Genomic DNA, 19,647 nt, shown 5'->3' with positions numbered 1-19,647 from the left:
TGACTCTATCCAGTTTGCCAGTCTGTGTCTTTTAATTGGATCATTTAGTCCATTTACATTTAAGGTTAATATTGTTACGTGTGAACTTGATCCTGCCATTATGATATTAACTGATTATTTTGCTCATTAGTTGATGCAGTTTCTTCCTAGCCTCGATGGTCTTTACATTTTGGCATGTTTTTGCAATGGCTGGTACCAGTTGTTCCTTTGCATGTTTAGTGCTTCCTTCAGGGCCTCTTGTAAGGCAGGCCTGGTGGTGACAAAATCTCTAAGCATTTGCTTATCTGTAAAGGATTTTATTTCTCCTTCACTTAGGGAACTTAGTTTGGCTGGATATGAAATTCTGGGTTTAAAATTCTTTTCTTTAAGAATGTTGAATATTGGCCCCCACTCTCTTCTGGCTTGTAGAGTTTCTGCCAAGAGATCTGCTGTTAGTCTGATGGGCTTCCCTTTATGGGTAACCCGACCTTTCTCTCTGGCTGCCCTTAAGATTTTTTCCTTCATTTCAACTTTGGTGAATCTGACAATTATGTGTCTTGGAGTTGCTCTTCTCGAGGAGTATCTTTGTGGCGTTCTCTGTATTTCCTGAATTTGAATGTTGGCCTGCCCTACTAGGTTGGGGAAGTTCTCCTGGATGATATCCTGAAGAGTGTTTTCCAACTTGGTTCCATTTTCCCCCTCACCTTCAGGCACCCCAATCAGACGTAGATTTGGTCTTTTTACATAATCCCATACTTCTTGCAGGCTTTGTTCATTTCTTTTTCCTCTTTTTTCTTTAGACTTCTCTTCTCGCTTCATTTCATTCATTTGATCCTCAGTCGCTGATACTCTTTTTTCCAGTTGATCAAGTCGGTTACTGAAACTTGTGCATTTGTCACGTATTTCTCGTGTCATGGTGTTCATCTCTGTCAGTTCGTTTATGGCCTTCTCTGCATTAATTATTCGAGTTATCAATTCTTCCACTCTTTTTTCAAGATTTTTAGTTTCTTTGCGCTGGGTACGTAATTCCTCCTTTAGCCCTGAGAAGTTTGATGGACTGAGGCCTTCTTCTCTCATCTCGTCAAAGTCATTCTCCGTCCAGCTTTTATCCATTCCTGGCAATGAGCTGCGCTCCTTTGCAGGAGGAGATGCGCTCTTATGTTTTGAATTTCCAGCTTTTCTGCTCTGCTTTTTCCCCATCTTTGTGGTTTTATCTGCCTCTGGTCTTTGATGATGGTGACGTACTGATGGGGTTTTGGTATAGGTGTTCTTCCTGTTTGATAGTTTTCCTTCTACTAGTCAGGACCCTCAGCTGTAGGTCTGTTGGAGATTGCTTGAGGTCCACTCCAGACCCTGTTTGCCTGGGTATCAGCAGCAGAGGCTGCAGAAGATAGAATATTGCTGAACAGCGAGTTTACCTGTCTGATTCTTACTTTGGAAGCTTCCTCTCAGGGGTGTACTCCACCATGTGAGGTGTGGGGTGTCGGTCTGCCCCTAGTCAGAGATGTCTCCCAGTTAGGCTACTCAGGGGTCAGGGACCCACTTGAGCAGGCAGTCTGTCCGATCTCAGATCTCAACCTCCGTGTTGGTAGAGCCACTGCTCTCTTCAAAGCTGTCAGACAGAGTCTTTTGCGTCTGCAGAGGTTTCTGCTGCTTTTGTTGTTGTTGTTGTTGTTGTTGTTGTTTAGCTGTGCCCTGTCCCCAGAGGTGGAGTCTACAGAGTCAGGCAGACCTCTTTGAGCTGCTGTGAGCTCCACCCAGTTCGAGCTTCCCTGCGGCTTTGTTTACCTACTTAAGCCTCAGCAATGATGCGCGCCCCTCCCCCAGCCTCGCTGCTGCGTTGCCATTAGATCGCAGACTGCTGTGCTAGTAATGAGGGAGGCTCCGTGTGGTTGGGACCTTCCCGGCCAGGTGTGGGACATAATCTCCTGGTGTGCCCATTTGCTAAGACCCTTGGTAAAGCACAGTATTGGGGTGGGAGTTACCCGATTTTCCTGGTGTTGTGTGTCTCAGTTCCCCTGGCTAGGAAAAGGGATTCCCTTCCCCTTTGCGCTTCACAGGTAAGGCGATGTCTCGCTCTGCTTCAGCTCTCGCTGGTCGGGGTGCAGCAGCTGACCAGCACCGATTGTCCGGCACTCCCTAGTGAGATGAACCCAGTACCTCAGTTGAAAATGCAGAAATCACCTGTCTTCTGTGTCGCTCGGGCTGGGAGCTGGAGACTGGAGCTGTTCCTATTTGGCCATTTTGCTCCGCCCCTGTCTATGTTTCTTTGTTATGTTTTTGTTTTGAGACGGAGTCTCGCTCTGTCACCCAGGCTGCTCTCAGCATGATCTCAGCTCACTGCAACCTCCGCCTCCTAGGTTCAAGCGATTCTCCTGCCTCAGCCTCCCAAGCAGCTGGGACTACAGGCATGTGCCACCACGCCCAGCTAATTTTTGTATTTTTAGTAGAGACAAGGTTTCACCATATTGGCCAGGCTGGTCTTGAACTCCTGACCACAGGCAATCTGACCTCTGGCAATCCACCCACCTCGGCCTCCCAAAGTGCTGGGATTACAGGCGTGAGCCACTGCACCAGGCCTTGTTTGGTCTTTTTAAAAAGCCAGGCACTGTGTGGTGCCTACCTGAAAATTTACCACCTCTTTATTGTGTTAACCCAGATTATCAAAAAGACAGTTCATCAACTTTGGGAATTAGGCTATTACATTTTACTGAAGGAGCATAAGTTACCTAGATAACGAACGCTTCATCACCCTGCATTAATGTTCACCTAATGAATTACTTGTTTTTCTGTAATTTCCTAATCTCTATTCACTTCTAAGAGATGTCTTTTGAAACATGTTAAACGAAATCCCAAGTGCAAGGAAGGGTTTGCAGGAGGAACTCGAGTATGGACTGTGTAGCTGGGAATAGTTGATGAGAAGCTGCTGAGGAGGCTGGAAGCATGTTGCTGTTACTGCTGATGTCTCTTGGGTCTCCATTTTCATAGATCTCTAGGTTTTCAGCTGTTTTACACTATATTTCTAATATGTGGAGATATTCACAACTTTGCTATTCCCCTCATTAACTCTCCAGGAATATTTTGTAGGGCTACTACATGATTGTTATTGCAGACAAACCTCATTTTGAAGTAGACATGCTTTAAAAATTAGCATTCACAACTAGGAGAAATTTTAATATTTGTTGGCTGGACCTGGTGGCTCACGCCTGTAATTCCAGCACTTTGGGAGGCCGAGGCAGGCGGACTGCTTGAGGCCAGGAGTTTGAGACCAACCTGGCCAGCATGGAGAAGCCCCATCTCTACTAAAATTACAAAAATTAGCTGGGCATGGTGGCACATGCCTATAATTCCAGATACGCTGGGAGGCTGGGGCACAAGAATTGCTGGAACTCAAGAGGCAGAGGTGGCAATGAGCCAAGATTGTGCCACTGTACTCCATCCTGGGTGACAGAGTGAGATTGTGTCTCAAAAAAAATTTTTGTTTTAATACTTGTCTAGTCTAACATCCACATTTTATTTAAAGAAAACCCAGAGCTAGAGATTTTCAAACACATGGTGAATTTAAAACTTAAAATCCTAAGTATCTTGATTTGGCCTTTGTTTTACGTAGTCTAAGAAAGAAAAATTGAAAGGCTTTTTTTTTTTCCTTACACAAAATTATTTTTGGACTTTAAAAATGATCCACTTACCTTTATAACACATTAGGAACATTGTGTCATAAAGTGAAGTTTGCCTGATTGTTAATTGTTATTGTTAACAACACGTTAAAAATCAGTTTGCTAATTTTGATGTTCCTTTTATCCTCCTGATAACCATTTAGATAGGTGGAGCAGGTGTAGTCCAGGTTTGAAATGAGGGAGATATAACTGGAGTTCAAATTCGTTTCAGCCACTATGTTGTAGCCAGTTTATGGGGAGATTTGAGGTTACTGCAAAGATGTCTTTGTTGTGTCTTGTTGTACTGTGAGCGTGGGTTTTGGATAGTGGAAAAACATTTTTTCCTATCTTTTATAACTGAGCAAAGTTCCTAGCAGGTTTGCAGAGGTATCATGGCCTGAAAAAAGACTGGGAGACCTATCCTTTTTGCTTGCAAGTTTAATATAGAACTCAAATGTTCCTTCTACAGAATAGAATTGAAGGAGTTATAAATACTGAATACTTCTCCTTTTCATAATTAGATTGTTCAGATTCCATTCTGTGGGGAAATTGACTGTGAGGACTGGATCAAAAAGACCACTGCCAGGTAAACCTAATTAACTGGTAAAACTTTATTGCAATGGAAAGGAATAGCAATGTGCACCATAAATGAATGGAATTCTTATTTGTTATTAATTTCAGGGATCAAGATCTTGAACCTGGTGCTCCATCCATGGGAGCTAAAAGCCTTTGCATCCCCTTCAAACCACTCTGTGAACTGCAGCCTGGAGCCAAATGTGTCTGTGGCAAGAACCCTGCCAAGTTCTACACCTTATTTGGTCGCAGCTACTGAGGGATGAAAAAACCCCCCTCTTCAACTCCCCTCACTTTTTAAAACATTGATATTAGTATCTTCTCAGATACAGACCGTTTTATGATTTTTTTAAAAAGTAAAAGTTATAAAATGAAGTCACACGAGACAATTATTCTTATGCCTAAGTTAACAGTGGATAAAATACTTTTCAGTAAACAACCCCAGTAATAAATATCATGAACTAATATGGTTTTTGTATTCATTTGTTTCTGAAATGCCTGCATTATGTACTACGAAGAAATTTCTACAAAGAGATGAAGACAATTGAAAGCCAGATATCCGTTGTTGATCTGAGCACTCCCAACATGTCTCAGACCCTGAACCACCGGATACACCCTACATTGATAGGTCTTGAAGCACTTTCTTTCCATAGCTCCTAATACAGAATCTGAAATTGCCCTGAATCTTTCTGTTTAAAAAACAAAGCAAACCCACAAATGGAAAAAGCAACAATAATAAAGATTTCCCTTGAACTTCTGTCTTTCTCTAGTTACTATCAGGTCTTTGAAATAAGGGTTACAGTTTCTGTCTGAAAGAGTGATAAGCCCTCCTCCTTTCTACTTTTTACTTTCTACTTTTCCTCACCCTTCTGCCCCCACCATAGCACTGTTTTCACTGAAATCATGAAGGATGCTCCTGAGCAAAGTTCATGTTGACTTCCTAGTTTCATGTCTTACCATATCACTCTGTTGCATTTGATACTTCTGTTGTTGTTGTTGTTGTTGTTTTTTAATTATTCCTATGACCTGCCCTCCTACATCTCTGACCCTTTTTAGTTCCATGTTTTTCACTGGCTTTTCTTCCTTGGTATGCCTCTTCCACATTGGTTTACTAAACTTCCATATTTGGCCGTCTTCTCGTGCCTAATCAGCCTCATCTAATCCCACAGTTCCAAATAGCATTAATAGGCTAATGACTCCAATATTTTTATCTGTAGGTCTGAGTTCTAGACCTATTCCAACTGCATACTGAATTCTCTTGAGTGTCCCATCAGCCATTCAGGTCAACATGTCCCAAAAACCTCATTTCACCCTTTACCCCCAGACCTCCTCCTACAGTATTTCCTGCCTGGAAGATTAGCATTGCCAAAATGTTCCTCATAACCCAAACCAGAAACCTGGGAGCCCCCCTGGGCAGTCCCTCCAACACCATCATCCATACTTACTCGGCCAGCAGAACATGTTGCTATTATCTCTCATTCTTCCTGGGTCTTCCCTTCCAAAAACCTGTGGATTGCCTGCAGGCCTTGGTACCTCTTGTGCTGATTACTGCAGTAGACTCCAGTCTCATCACAAGTCCAGTCCACATTTTCACAGTGTTGTTTTTCTTTTCCCTAACAGTTTATTAAGAATTTTTTCTTCCCCTTAACACCCCTCTGTGGTTCACCATCACTTAAAAGATTAAACTAGCCCATCTAGTTTCCTTTTCAATCCAGCAAAGTCCTTTGCAGCCTAACAATTTGGGGTTTCCTGTAAACAACATGCTATTTCCTGCCTGTGCCCTTTGCTGGGAAAATGCCTTTCCTCCCCCATTTCTAGTCCAGTTGGTCAATCTTTTACCAATATTTCCAGTCCACTTGGTAAATCTCTTCCAATATGCTTTTACACTTGGTAGTGATAAATACACCAGTATAGGAAAATGCATCAGAAAGGACTTGCATTTTGAGCTGTGCTTTGAAGGATGAGTACAATTTCAATAGGTAGAGGAAGGAGGAAGGACATTCTAGGTAGAGGGAACAAGAGATGCAAAAGAACAAAAGTACAAACTGTATAAGAACACAAGAACTGTTCTTAACATTGGTAGGAAATTGTCAGTTGAAAGCAAACTAAATAGAGCATGCTTTCAAGACTCATGTCTTGAGTATGTGTATTCATATACCTAAGTTAGTGAAATTGATTTCAATTGACTGAAATATATATAGTCACATTTTTGTACTCAGAATCATAATTTTGTATTCCTTTATGGCAGTTAGAATGCTTTGCCTTCTTAGTGTATACATAAACTGCCTAAGTTCAGTTATAAAATGGAGAAAAGTCTAACAGCTTCTCAGTTACTCTACCTCATAGAGGAAGGCAGTTAAAACAATGCCCAGCACAGAATAAATAGCTGTTGGTTATGGCCATTATGTAGGGTCAACTGGAAGTTGCTTCTAATATATAATTCTAGTTATAGTAGTTACTTTAGCTGCTAATTGTTTTTCTGCAAACCAACATAAATGCTTTTAGGGGACAAGGCTTTTTTGTTTTAACCAGTCCATGATAAAAGCCTGAAAAGTATATTAGAGGTTATTCACATTTTTCCCTGTAGCCACTGGCCATTTTGGAGGAGGTGGCCATCTCTGGTGCAAAGACAAATCCTTAGTATTACGTTTTGAAACTTCAGATGAGTAGCGCTAACCACAGAAAAGCTTGAAGTTTGCTGCTTTAAAAGAAGTCACTATTTAAAGAAACTCTACATTAAGTATTTTTGTTAAGCAGGGAATCCTTTACCCAAAATGTACCTCTGGCAAATTGGCTTTTTTTCGTAAGTTGAGGTTCAGCTAAAATATCAAAATATTTTCTCGGATGTCTGTGCTTTTCAAAAGAGTACATGAACCTGAATGAAATGAACACGATTTTATTTGCAAGTGACAGCTGTAAACTAGATGTATGACTGATAGTTTGTGATTATATGCCTTGTGTTCCTTGCAGCTAAAAGAAAGCAGGTCAAGGCATATTTACTACTGACTCCATTCACTGGGGCCAGTGTACTACATTACATCTTAGCAATTTCTAGTTCATCCATGAGAGTGTGTTTAATACAGTTTTTCATTATGCCAGTAAATCACACGAATCCTTAATGAGAATTGGACAATAATGGTTGGCTTGCCAGTGAAGAGGATTTAAGTCTTGAGAATAGCAGCATCAGAACATTCACAAAGCAAGCAAGGAGGAAGGCATTTTGAACGGAGAGTGGACAGATCACCCTATTTACATCTGACTCTAGTTATTAGTTATCTGCCATATAACTGTGGTGTTCAGGGGTTGCCAGTACCATCAAACAGTTGGGGGAAGTAGCTACCACTACCCTGTTATTTTCAAACATAACTTTGGTTCTTTGCTTGTCACTTTTACTATGTCTAGAAAGTGCTAGCCATTTAACAAATTTGAGTGGCTGCTCTGTGCACAGTGCCAGAGGATACAGTGGTGAGTAAAGCGAAATATTTCTTTTTCTCGGCTGTATCTCCTTGCAGTAGTTCTGTGTGAGATGCCAAATTAGGCAGTCACTCGGTGGAAAGTGAGATGGGGCACTGAATTGGGCTAAGTGTTGTCAGTAAGAGGCCATAGTCTGGGTGACCCTGACTAAGAGGGTCTTTTTATCTAATCATGAGATTATCCCCGTCACCGGTGGCAACATGCCGAGAACTTTGTAGCTGAGATAATGCCTGGAAAATTACTCTGCCACACCGTCAGGCTTAAAATAACAGGTAGAACCATATTCATCTTGTGGTCAGTAGGCAATTTTAAACCAATGTCTTTGTTCAATTTTACTAGAAAACGTATGAGTTTGGAACATCAATAGTACTGAAATGATATAAAATATTTTATTAATATTTAAAAAGCATCATGTAATAAGGATATTTCAAAATATATTTGAAGTATGTCACCAAAACCAAATTTTGTGATGAAATACCTGTTGATGAGGAGACTGAGGGATACAGGAACTGGTGATGATGATAGTATCAGTATTACTTTATATGCGGGTAAATATGTAATTGTACCATATTTCCCTGATTCATTCTCTCACTCTTCTAGACAATTATTTCATACCTTTCTCTCCTCAAATACAAATGCTTCCTTTTTCTGACTTTCAGTTGATCATCTTGATTTCTTTCACTGAGACGACAGAGGCAATAAGGATAGAACATCTGGGACCTCCCACCACATCTACCCACCTACTCATGTCTATACATTTCACTTTCTCTGCTGTTTCAGGTGAACTGTCTGTTCTCAGAATGGATGCCAGCCCCTCCACGTGTGCACTAAATCTCATCCCCTCTTGCCTTCTCAGTCGTGGCACATCAGCAATTCTCCCCTATGTATCATCAGGTTTTCTTTCTCTCCTGGTTCTTTCCATCAGCTTACAAACATGCTGTTATTTTTCCCAGCCTAAAAATACCCTTTCTTGTCTCCACATCCCTTTCAGTGTAGAGCAAAACTCATTGAAAGGATTATCTGCACTTGCCAGCTCCAATTTCTCTTCTCCATTCTCTTGAGCCCCCATCTCATTTACCCTCAGCACTCCCCTGAAACCACTCTTGTGAAGATCACCAATGGCCTCCATAATGTGCAATCCCATCGGCATTTCCAGCCCTCATTTTGCTTTTGCCCTCTCAGCACTTAATTCGGCTGATCCTCCTCTTTGAAACACATTCTTCCTTGGCCTTCAAAACACTATACTCTCCTATTTTTTCTTTTCTCTCCCTAGTCCTTCCTTCTCACCTCTTCATACTTTCTTCTCTTCACATTTTCTTGGTGGCCTCATCCAGTCTTGTGACCTTTAATATTATAAATTATCAACTCCCAAGTTCACCCTCCCCTGAACTGCAGGCTTATTCAACTCCCAACTAGCATTTCAACTTGGATATCTAATAAATACCCCAAACTTAACATCATTTCCACCCCTCACTCCATGCTGCTCCTGCAACAGTCAACTTCATCTTACCTTCATCTCAGTTGCAACATCACTCTTCCAGGTCAAAACCCTAGTGCCATCTTTGTTGTTGTTGTTGTTTTGGAGACAGAGTCTTACTCTGTTGCCACCAGGCTGGATTGCAGTGGTGTGATCTCGGCTCACTGCAACCTCCATATTCCAAATTCAACCGATTCTTGTGCCTCAGCCTCCCGAGTAGCTGGGACTACAGGGGTACAACCATGCCCAGCTAATTTTTCCATTTTTTGTAGAGATAGGGGTTTCACCATGATGCCCAGGCTGGTCTCGAACTCCTGGGCTCAAGCTATCCAACCACCTTGACCTCCCAAAGTGCTGGGATTACAGGCATGAGCTACCGTGCCCAGCCCCTAGTGCCGTCTTGACTATTGCCTCTCATACCTTACGTTTAATTACTCAGCACATGCTGTTGACTCTAACTTCAAAATCTCCTGGATACCAGCCAGCTTCATGTGTGTGTGACCTGAGCAGTTGCACCAGGCTCTGTGCCTGGTTTAGTGCTCTGCTGTTGCTGTCTTGAAATTATTAATAATTTTTAAAAATTGGAGTATGGTAAAATACATATAACACAACATTTACTGTCATAACCATTTTTAAGTGTACAGTTCAGTAGTGTTAAGTATATCCACATAGTTGTGCAACCAGTCTCATCTTTTTTTATCCTTGCAAAACCGAAATCTGTACCCATTAAACAACTGCCCCGTGTCAGCTTCCTTTCAGCCCCTGGCAACCATCATTCTCCCTTCCATTTTTGTGAATTTGGACTTGACTGTAGATAACTAATACAAGTGGACTCATACAATATTTGTCTTTTTGTGGCTCATTTATTTTACCTAGCAAATATCCTCAAGGTTTATCTATGTTTTAGCATGTATTGGAATTCTTCCTTTTAAGGTGGAATAATATGTCCTTGTATGTATATGACCCCGTTAAAAAAAAATTCTTTCATCTGTTGATGGACACTTGGATTGCTTCTGCTTTTTGGCTATTGTGAGTGATGCTATGAACATGGGGTACACATACCTCTTCAGGGCCCTGCTGTCAAATCTGTTCAAGTTTTTATACTCAGAAGTGGAATTGCTAGATCATATGGCAATTCTATTTTTAAGTTTTAGGGAACTGCTATATTGTTTTCTCTAGTGGTTGCACCATTTTATTTATTGTTTATTTATTTATTTTAAGAGAAACCACTCAGACAGCATCCTCTCCCTCTTACTCTCTCAGAGGAAGAGAGGAACAATCATCAATGGCAAATAGCAGTTGCAGTGAAGCAACGCCAAGAGCCAACTTCACGCTCAGGAGAGAATACTGAACCTCCTTCTCATGGATTCTGGGGCTGCACCATTTAAAAACTCTTCTTTTTCCTTTTTTGGGGTCAGGGGACAGGCGGATAAAGTCTTCCTCTGTCCCCCAGGCTGGAGTTTAGTGGCACAATCATAGCTCACTGCAGCCTCAAACTTTTCGGCTCAAGCAATCCTCTCGCCTACTTGTCTGCCAAATAACTGGGACAACAGGGAGCATGCCACCATGCCTGGGTAATTAATTTTTTTTTTTTTTTTTTTTTTTTTTTGTAGATGCAGACCCTTGCTATGTTGCCCAGACTGATCTTGAACTCTGGGCCTCAAGCGATCTTCCCACTTTGGCTTCCCAAAATGTTGGGCTTACAGATGCACACCATCAAGACTGGCTTAAAAATTCTTGATAATTGGCTGGGCATGGTGGCTTACCCCTGTAATCGCAGCACTTTGAGAGGCCAAGGCAGACAGATCACTTGAAGCCAGGAGTTCCAGACCAGCCTGGGCAACATGGTGGAACCCTGCGTCTGCTAAAAATACAAAAATTACCTGGGCGCAGTGGCTTATGCCTGTAGTTCCAGCTACTTGGGAGGCTGAGGCACAAGAATCACTTGAAACCAGGAGGTGGAGATTGCAGTGAGTAGAGACTGTTCCACTGCACTCCAGACTGGATGATAGAGCATGACTATCTCAAAAAATAAAAAATTATTGACAATTTTTGAACACGGGAACCTGCTTTTTCATTTTGCAGTAGAATGCATGAATTATGTAGCCAGTCCTGCCTTTGTGTTTCCACTTTACACCTAGTCTAAACCACAATCTCATCTAGATTATTGCAGGAGCCTCCTAACTGGTCTCTCTGCTTTCATGTAATCTCAGACACATCCAGTGATTCCTTTAAAACATATACAGGACCTCCTCATTCTTCTGCTCAATATTCTTCCATCTCAGGGCCCCACATGATCTGCCCCTGCTCCATCACCTCTCTGGCTTCATCTCTTTCTCATCCCCCTCGTTACTCCTCTCCAGCCCTGCTGACCTCTTTAGTGTCCCTTGAAGTCCCATGCTCCTTGTTCCTTCTGCCCAGAAAGATCTTCCTTCAGATGTCTGTGTGGTTTAGTTTCTTACCTCCTTCAGATCTTTATTCGAAGAATATCTGAGTAAATTCTTCCCTGACCATTTTATTTAAAATTACAATCCATACCTATGCTGACATTCTTTCCCCTGCTTTATGTGTCTTCATCATACTTATCACCATTTTAATATTCAATACATTTCATAATTTATTTTGTTAGTCATTTATCTCCCCCCACCAATCACTAGCATACAAGCTTCATAAGGGCAGAGATTTTTGCCTGTTTTATTGATTGCTGTCTCTTTGGAGCCTAGAACTCTGTCCAGCATGTCGGCACTCAGTAAGTATTTGTGGCATGAATGGATGAATGAGCTAGTCTTAGAGCAATAATCTTCACAATGTGGTTGTATTGGAAGTCTAACTGTCAGAATATTAACTGAGTTGGACATAATTTATATGATACTATGGGAACTGTTAGGGCTACTGTCTAAATTGTCAGGTTTTAGTCAAAGACTATTAGCCACTGTTCTCCAGAGAAACAGAACCAATGAGACTGTGTATGCAAGGTACACAGATAGTTATATATATATATATCTTCCCACTTTGGCTTTCCAAAATGTTGGGCTTACAGATGCACACCATCAAGCCTGGCTTAAAAATTCTTGATAATTGGCTGGGCATATATATATATATATATATATATATATAGAGAGAGAGAGAGAGAGAGAGAGAGAGAGAGAGAGAGAGAGAGAGAGAGAGAGATGCATTATAAACAATTAGTTCACATGATTAAAAGGCTAAGAAGTCCCAAGATTGATGGTGAATCAGTAGGCAACAGACCCAGGAGAGCCGACAGTGTAGCCCAAATCAAAGACCCACACACTCAAGACCCAGAGAGAGTCCATGTTTCAGTTTCAGTCTGAAGGCAGGAAAAAACAAACGTCCCAGGCTGGAGGCAGTCAGGCAGGAAGAGCTACCTCTTAGCCTTTTCATTCTATTCAGGCTTCGACTGATCGGAGGAGGCCCACCCACATTAGTGAGGGCAGTCTCCATTCACTCTGTTGGTCCAACTGTTAATTTCATCCAGAAACACACTCACAGATAAAGCCAGAAAGTCTTGCATGTCATTGACCAAATGACCAGTCAAGTTGACATATAAAATTAACATCACATTTGATAGAAAAAGAGATTATATTATCACTCTGTGTTTCTTTAAAAGATTGACAATAGTCAGGCTGCTCACAATAGAGGCCACTGCTGTTTCAGTCATTTAGAAACTGATAGGCCTTTAAAGGCTATGAGTGTTTGACAGATAAGATTTTTTAAAAATAAAAACAAAAACTTCCTTGTGTCAGTGAAATCATTATTACTTGTCTGTCTTCCTGGAAACTAACTGGAATTACATCTTCAGCTCTTCCAGTTTACAGGTTTCCTGAATATGAGGAATATTTATTTTGTCTTACAGAGAATGTTTGGAAGTAGGGTACTTGTTTATTCCAGGTCAGTGGGCGGAGCAGTGGAAAAATCACCCTAGCTTCACTTTTGGCTTTCACTTGCTATAGGTCTGCTCTCTGGGTTAGTGACCGCTAGAATATTCCCTATTTCACACAGTAAATGGCATTCAAAACTGCACACCAGGTGGACAAGATGTAATTGCTTATGTCGAATGACTTGCTTCACCTGAGCTGTTGCTGCACACACGGAGCGTGGAAGCTGGAAAGGCCACAGTCACTGATAAGCTACATGATTCAAGGCCACAGAAGCTCTTGATGTCTGTCATGAAACACACATACACACACACACAAAAGTCTCTCAAGTCCATATCTGAAGCCAGTGTCTTGTGTTTCCATAAATCCTGGCTCATGTGACATCTCTTGCTTAATTGCCCTTTAAACTGTTTTATGGCTTTATAGCAACCTATAAAAGGTGATTTCCAAATATGACAAGCGCCGGAGGGCTGAAGGGAAGAGTTACTCAGGAGTTGTAATCACTGAATCTATAGCTGCTCCCCTAGCAGCTCAGCCTTCCCAAGAAAGGGAGAGGAACTGCCAGGGCACCAAGCTGCCATGGGGCGATACTCCGGAAGAAGCTTCCGTTTAATCCTCATGTGTGTCGTTAGCATCCTCCTCTTCGTGATGGAACTAGTGATCGCTTACATTGGCAACTCCCTCTCCTTGGCCTCTGATGCTTTTGCCGTCCTTTCCCACTTAGTGTCCATGATCATAGGTTTTTTTGGTGTAAGGGCCAGCAACATAAAACAGCACAAGAAGAGCACGTACGGCTTTCTTCGGGCAGATGTTGTGGGAGCATTTGGGAACACCATTTTTGCGGTGGCACTGATGTTCAGCATCCTGGTTGAAGCCATCAAAAGGTACATCAATCCCCAGAAGACAGAGGAGCCAATACTGGTTCTCAGTGCTGGAATTATCGGTCTGTTCTTCAATGTTCTTAACTATGTCATCTTCTTGGACTGCTGTTACTGCGCAGCACCCAAGCCCCAAGGAGACATGGAAGCAGGTAAATAGCTACTCAGAGGGTGGCAGTAAATTTGGTGAGAGTCCTGGCGCGTGCTGTCTGAGGGGGCCTTTATGGTGCTATCCAAAGGGGCCCGAGTCTTTGAGTCAGCCTCTTGTCCTTGTGATTTTACAATCGACCTCTCTCAGAAGAGTTGCCTTTAGTTTGAGGTTCCTTGTGAGGGTAGCAGCAAGTTGCTTCAATGTTGGGAGGACTTCTTGAATTTTTACTCACAGGGAATGAAAAAGTGTCTTCAGGCAAGCAGAGGGGAAGTAAAGGCACTAATCATAGCCACAGAGAGAACAATTGGAAAGACAGTGGATGTGGCAGTCTCCTTTAAGTGATTCACTGTTGTTTACCCAGATGTGACATGGCTATGTTTGAATTAGAAAAAAATTTAATGTCTCCATAAAATATGTTTAAAAGTACTGGGCTACATAACCGACTTACATAGAGCACAGTATCAGACAATCAGGTATGCTGATTAACTGTTAGGAATATATTTGAGGAATGGTATATAAAATGGAGAGAGAAAAAATAAAGAAGATAGTCTGGTAAATGTGGCTATGTTTTGAAAGGAAATATTTGCATTTATTTATTGCATACATCTGTTCTGTTTGAGAAACAGGACGATTTACATGTGAATCTTTAGGAGAGACTTAAGTGTGAGTACCAAACGTACTAGATTATCTGTCAAAAGAATGGAATTAAATCTTGGAAGAGAACAATACATCTAAAAGATGCTTATTTTTTAGATGGAATCATGTTTCTCTAATTTATTGCCACAAGAGTTGTTTGTAAGTACATATGTATCAGAAAGTTCTTAAAGAAGAGAAATTTTCAGTGCTTCTTTTATAAAAGAAGTCACATAGCATGAATAGATTCAAATCATGGTTCTAGCACAGGGCAATAGTCAAGTTACTTCACCTAGCCTATTTCCCTACCTGTAACATGGAGTTAATAAGGACAGAGAGAAATGCTAAGTAACTTATTTAGTATTTAGTAGGCACTTGATAAATATAAATTATTTTCTAAATCACAATGCAAGCCTTTAAACTACATGATAATCCACTATTTAATTATAATAACTTATATGAATCTTTTAAAATTTCAAATATTTCCTTATTTGATGCTGAAGAGTTTTCTCTCAGTAGCTGGGGCATTATATAACTGAGTCTGGGGGCCTCAGAGGCTAAGTTGCATTTTTTATTTGATTCCCTGTTTTTGCTACCATTATAAATTATGTCAGTTGGAGCTGGTGCTTTATCCTACCTCTGTCTCAATTTTCCTATTGGTAGAACATACGTTATGAGAGTATCTATAGGATGTGGTAAATATAAAAATAAATTAGAAACTAGAGTCTAGATTTTTATTTGAGTTAATGAATCACTGAATTTGAGCCTCATCTTTTGTAAAGAAAAATTCGTTGTTAAATTGAGACCCTATGCTATGGCTACATCAATCATCATGTGAAAATTACTACCAGAGCTTCCAGATCATGAAATTCACATATTTGATATAAGACAAATATATATTTTTTATTGCTGAGTATAAATTTAAGGCAAGAGAAATGATTTCAAATGATTAGTGTTGACATTACCATTATATTTTTGATTGTTACATAACAGTTCTAATTTTGCCTTTATTCTTGACATAAAATATTTACCTGCATATAAGAAAAGCAATTTAGGTAAACAGTCTGGCTCTGACCAATATGAAACTTGGTGCACACCATAGTTCTATTTTTATAAAATTGAATTATTACTGGATAGGTGGTCTTAGTTAAGCTTTTGTTTGGGAAGTGGTATTTTCCAATGTGTATGTTTATGCCGAGATAACAACAAGAGGCTTAAGACAAATGTTTCACTCCAACCATGTGGGTTTCTTTTTTTCCTTTTCTTCTTTTTTTTTTTTTTTTTTAATTTTAATTTTTATTAGAAACAGGGTTTCGCCATGTTGGCCAGGCTGGTCTCTAACTCTTGAGCTCAAGTGATCCACCCGCTTGGCCTCCCAAAGCACTGGGATTAGAGGTGTGTGCCACAGTGTCCAGTCCAGCCATATGGGTTTCTACTGGCTTAATTCTAGAGTATCTAGCTTCTTTTGAAGTATTTGATGCTATGTAGTGTTCTACTTTAAATAAGTGATAGGTACAATATATATGTGACTCATGCTTTAAAATGCATGTTCTATGTTACCATTATTATTTGGGCAGCTTTTGGTGTTGTCAAATTCTTCTATTAGAAAGTTTAGGCTGGGTACAGTGGCTCATGCCTGTAATCCTAGACTTGAGAAGACAGAGGCAGGACGATTACTTGAGCCCAGAAGTTTGAGGCTGCAGTGAGCTATGATCACACCACTGCACTTCAGCCAGGGTGACAGAGTGAGACCCTGTCACTAAAAAAGAAGAAAAAGAAAAAAGAAATTTTAGTGTTTAAACTTGCCAAGTTCCTTTAGGATAGCTGTTTGACTTGTTAGTATTTATGTCTGCAGTTATGTATTTATCACCTTTTCTGAACCATACATTTTGGTATTCTTCCCATTGTCTAAATTAGTTTAAAGAAAAGAATAAATATTGCATCAGATGAACCTCATAAATTGACATTAACCTGATATCTATTGGCTGACATTTTAAGAACAAATATGATTAATCCATCCATATTTATAACAGGAGTTATAAACTATGAGAGGAAAAGACTCTTGATTTCAAAATTTTCAACCTAAACTTAGGATAAAGAATTTCTGTAAGCCTAGAACCCTAGCTTATAGCACATGGAAGTACCTATAAAACAACTGCTGGGACTGCCTGGCTTCATGATCAGAATCCAGTAATGTAACACGTCTTTTGTGGAATCTCTAACTAGAGGTTTTTGCTTAACAAGCCTTCAGTCTCCCCAAGGTTCTGTGGATCTTTTACTTGTTCTGCTTATCTATCTGGTATAGAAATTGAATTCATAATATTTAATATTTGAGATCATGGAAAGTAAAAAAAATCAAGACTACTAACTTTACATTAAATTTAATAGAACAAACTATATATATAGGTAAGACTTTATCCCTGGGATTCATGAAAGAAGTTATACTGACATACATTCAGACATATAGAACCAGAAAATTGTTAAAACCTGGGAGAAAAGAATGTCTGGAAGATTTAGCTGAGATGAGAAAACTTGAAAGTCTTAGATCCAGATCTAGCCGGTGGGAGGCCACCCCTGACTCTAAAAGGTGTGAGGAAGTTCAAGCGATGGTAGAGCCAGTATTTTTGGGTAAAATGAGAGGCAAAGTGAAAAAAGTAAAAATACAAGCATTAAGTAAAAGACAAACAAACAAAATAGGGTTAAAGTCCACAATGGTCGATGGCTCTGTGTGTGCATATGTTTCGGGGAAGGGAGTAGGGGAAAGGTCGAAGGGGTGAAAACAACATGTAGGTCCAGATCGCAGGAGATACTTGTCATGAGCCAGTTTCTTTCTCTGGGCTGAGGGACTCAATTTGTTATGTCTACACTTTTTCCCATTCCTTGCTTACTTTATTTGCTTTTCCTTGATTTTCTTGTTATCTTTCATGTTTAAGTCTTATTTTTAGTTATTTTTTCAGAACTGAGTTTTCTTTAGAATCGAGCTACTAAAACCCTCCATGCCCTTGCCTTGTACTGTATGAATAACCTTGCTGTACAGTGGCCTTTATTTTAAGCTAAAGGTAATCTTGTACAGCTCACTTTTCCAGTAGGATGGCTTCTGCTCTATTTTGCGTCTTTTTCTCTAGGATAGATTAGGCCTGCCATTTATATCATTTATATCAGAAATATCTGCTTTTATAATTGTATATATATTTACAAGTATATATAATTATAATACTTTCCTTTGAATTTAAGTTTTGTTTTGTTTTTTTGAGATGGAGTCTCACTCTGCCCAGGCTGGAGTGCAGTGGTGTGATCTTGGCTCACTGCAACCTCTGCCTCCTGGGTTCAAGCAATTCTTGTGCCTCGGCCTCCCAAGTAGCTGAGATTACAGGCGTGTGCCACTATGCCCAGCTAATTTTTGTATTTTTAGTAGAAATGGGGTTTCACTATGTTGGCCAGGCTGGTCTCGAACTCCTGGCCTCAAGTGATCTGCCTGCCTCAGCCTCCCAAAGTGCTGGGATTACAGGCATGAACCACCGTGCCCAGCCAAGTTTTGTTTTCATTCCAAATTGTGCTTGCTTTCCCTCTCTCTCCCTCTCTTTCTCATAATCTCCCTTCTGGCATTATGTTTCTCCAACCAACTCGCTAGAGGCAGTGACAGCACAGCAATCAGCAAAGTGTATTGTTGCAGAAGGTTTTAACGCACTGCTGATTAGTTGCTCCTGCAAGCTTCTAGTTAAGACTCAGTACTATAGCCTGACGGGCTTTTCACATGGACAGTCCTGTAGACACTGAAACAAGTCAGGTTTCCTTTTGTCGTAGAGGAAATTTTATTCAGTGACAAGCAGAGTAGGCAAGGCCAAGAATTTTAGGAGAGGCAAAGGAGAATTTGCTGTCTCTCTGCCAGCAGCAAATACTTTAGAGTAAATAAAATTTGAGAAGCTGCATAATTGAGGGTAGCTTTTCCAACTAGAAAGGGGAAGGTTTTCTAGGCATAGGTTACCCGAGTTCCCTTTCTAGATCAGAGGCAGAATGGTAATGATTGGGAATTTGTGATAATTATTAAATAATTTAAAGAAACATGATGCTTAATTCCCACAAGCTATTACTTTGCATTTTGTCTATATCTGACAGTAACCATTGTTTTCCAAGCACCATCACAGCTGTTGATCGATTAACTCTCACATGAGGATTCGGTGATAAGAATGCACACACCACAGATCACAGTGTCTGTCCCATGGTAGAGGCCACATAAATTCCCTCACCGCTCTTTTGCTACGTTCCTGACAGCTTGCCTAACCTCTCACTTCTCTTGTTGCCCCGCGAAGGGGTCTGGATCAGTTATAGGGAGTGAATAAGAAAGATTAAAGGAAGATAGAAAAATAGGTGCTATTTCACATTTGTGAAACCAAATTCAACTGAAGAAAAAAAGAAGCTAAAGAGACCATCTCTTCTTCTTAGTAAATTTTTTTTCCAATGTGCAGAGGCTGCTATGACTGATATCAGGTAAATGTTAATGAAAAATGAGTTTATATTGATGTCTGTGCATTGTCAGGCTTTGTCAGAGTATAGAGAGAATAATTACAGCATCGTATCACATACATTTGAAGATCTGTATGTTTTACAAAATAATTAGCTAGAGAGAATACTTGCTATTTATTTCTATTGTTTAGACAAGGAAAACAGGTTCAGAGACAAATCTACAATCATACCACTAGGTAATGGTAGGATACAAAGAAATTAAAACTTTGAGTTCAGGCCCTTAATTAAAGACTCTACTCTACTTGGCTCCCCTCAGAGAGGAAAACAGTTATGGACGGTGGAAAGTTATTTGGCAATAGTCACAAAAGGGCATATCAAAATGTGCAAATGAACATGCCATAAATTGAATCCTAATTCCAGTAGCTAGGTGACCTCCAAAAAGTTACTTAAACTTTCTAAACCTCAG

The 19,647-nt window shown here is 40.4% G+C and overlaps 1 protein-coding gene and 1 non-coding gene across 2 annotated transcripts in view; one reads left to right on the top strand and one right to left on the bottom strand.

Moving 5' to 3' along the window:
- The window catches only part of EPRS1 (glutamyl-prolyl-tRNA synthetase 1), a 90,333-nt gene extending 85,658 nt beyond the window's left edge, over positions 1-4,675 (top strand). Inside the window, exons 31-32 of the mRNA XM_010368075.2 lie at positions 4,157-4,221; positions 4,317-4,675. Of these exons, the coding sequence (XP_010366377.1) occupies positions 4,157-4,221; positions 4,317-4,467 (216 nt within the window). The 3' untranslated portion in view covers positions 4,468-4,675. The remainder of the gene's footprint in view (positions 1-4,156; positions 4,222-4,316) is intronic.
- A 5,709-nt stretch (positions 4,676-10,384) lies between these two features.
- On the bottom strand, positions 10,385-10,593 carry LOC115899316. Its single transcript, XR_004059060.1, has one exon. It is a non-coding gene; the product is annotated as a small nucleolar RNA U3 (small nucleolar RNA).
- Positions 10,594-19,647: the final 9,054 nt, after the last annotated feature.

The sequence above is a fragment of the Rhinopithecus roxellana genome, chromosome 8 (assembly GCF_007565055.1).
Source record: "Rhinopithecus roxellana isolate Shanxi Qingling chromosome 8, ASM756505v1, whole genome shotgun sequence".
NCBI lineage: Eukaryota > Metazoa > Chordata > Mammalia > Primates > Cercopithecidae > Rhinopithecus > Rhinopithecus roxellana.
The sequence above is the reverse complement of the archived record's forward strand: the minus strand, read 5'-3'. Positions and strand labels throughout refer to the sequence as shown.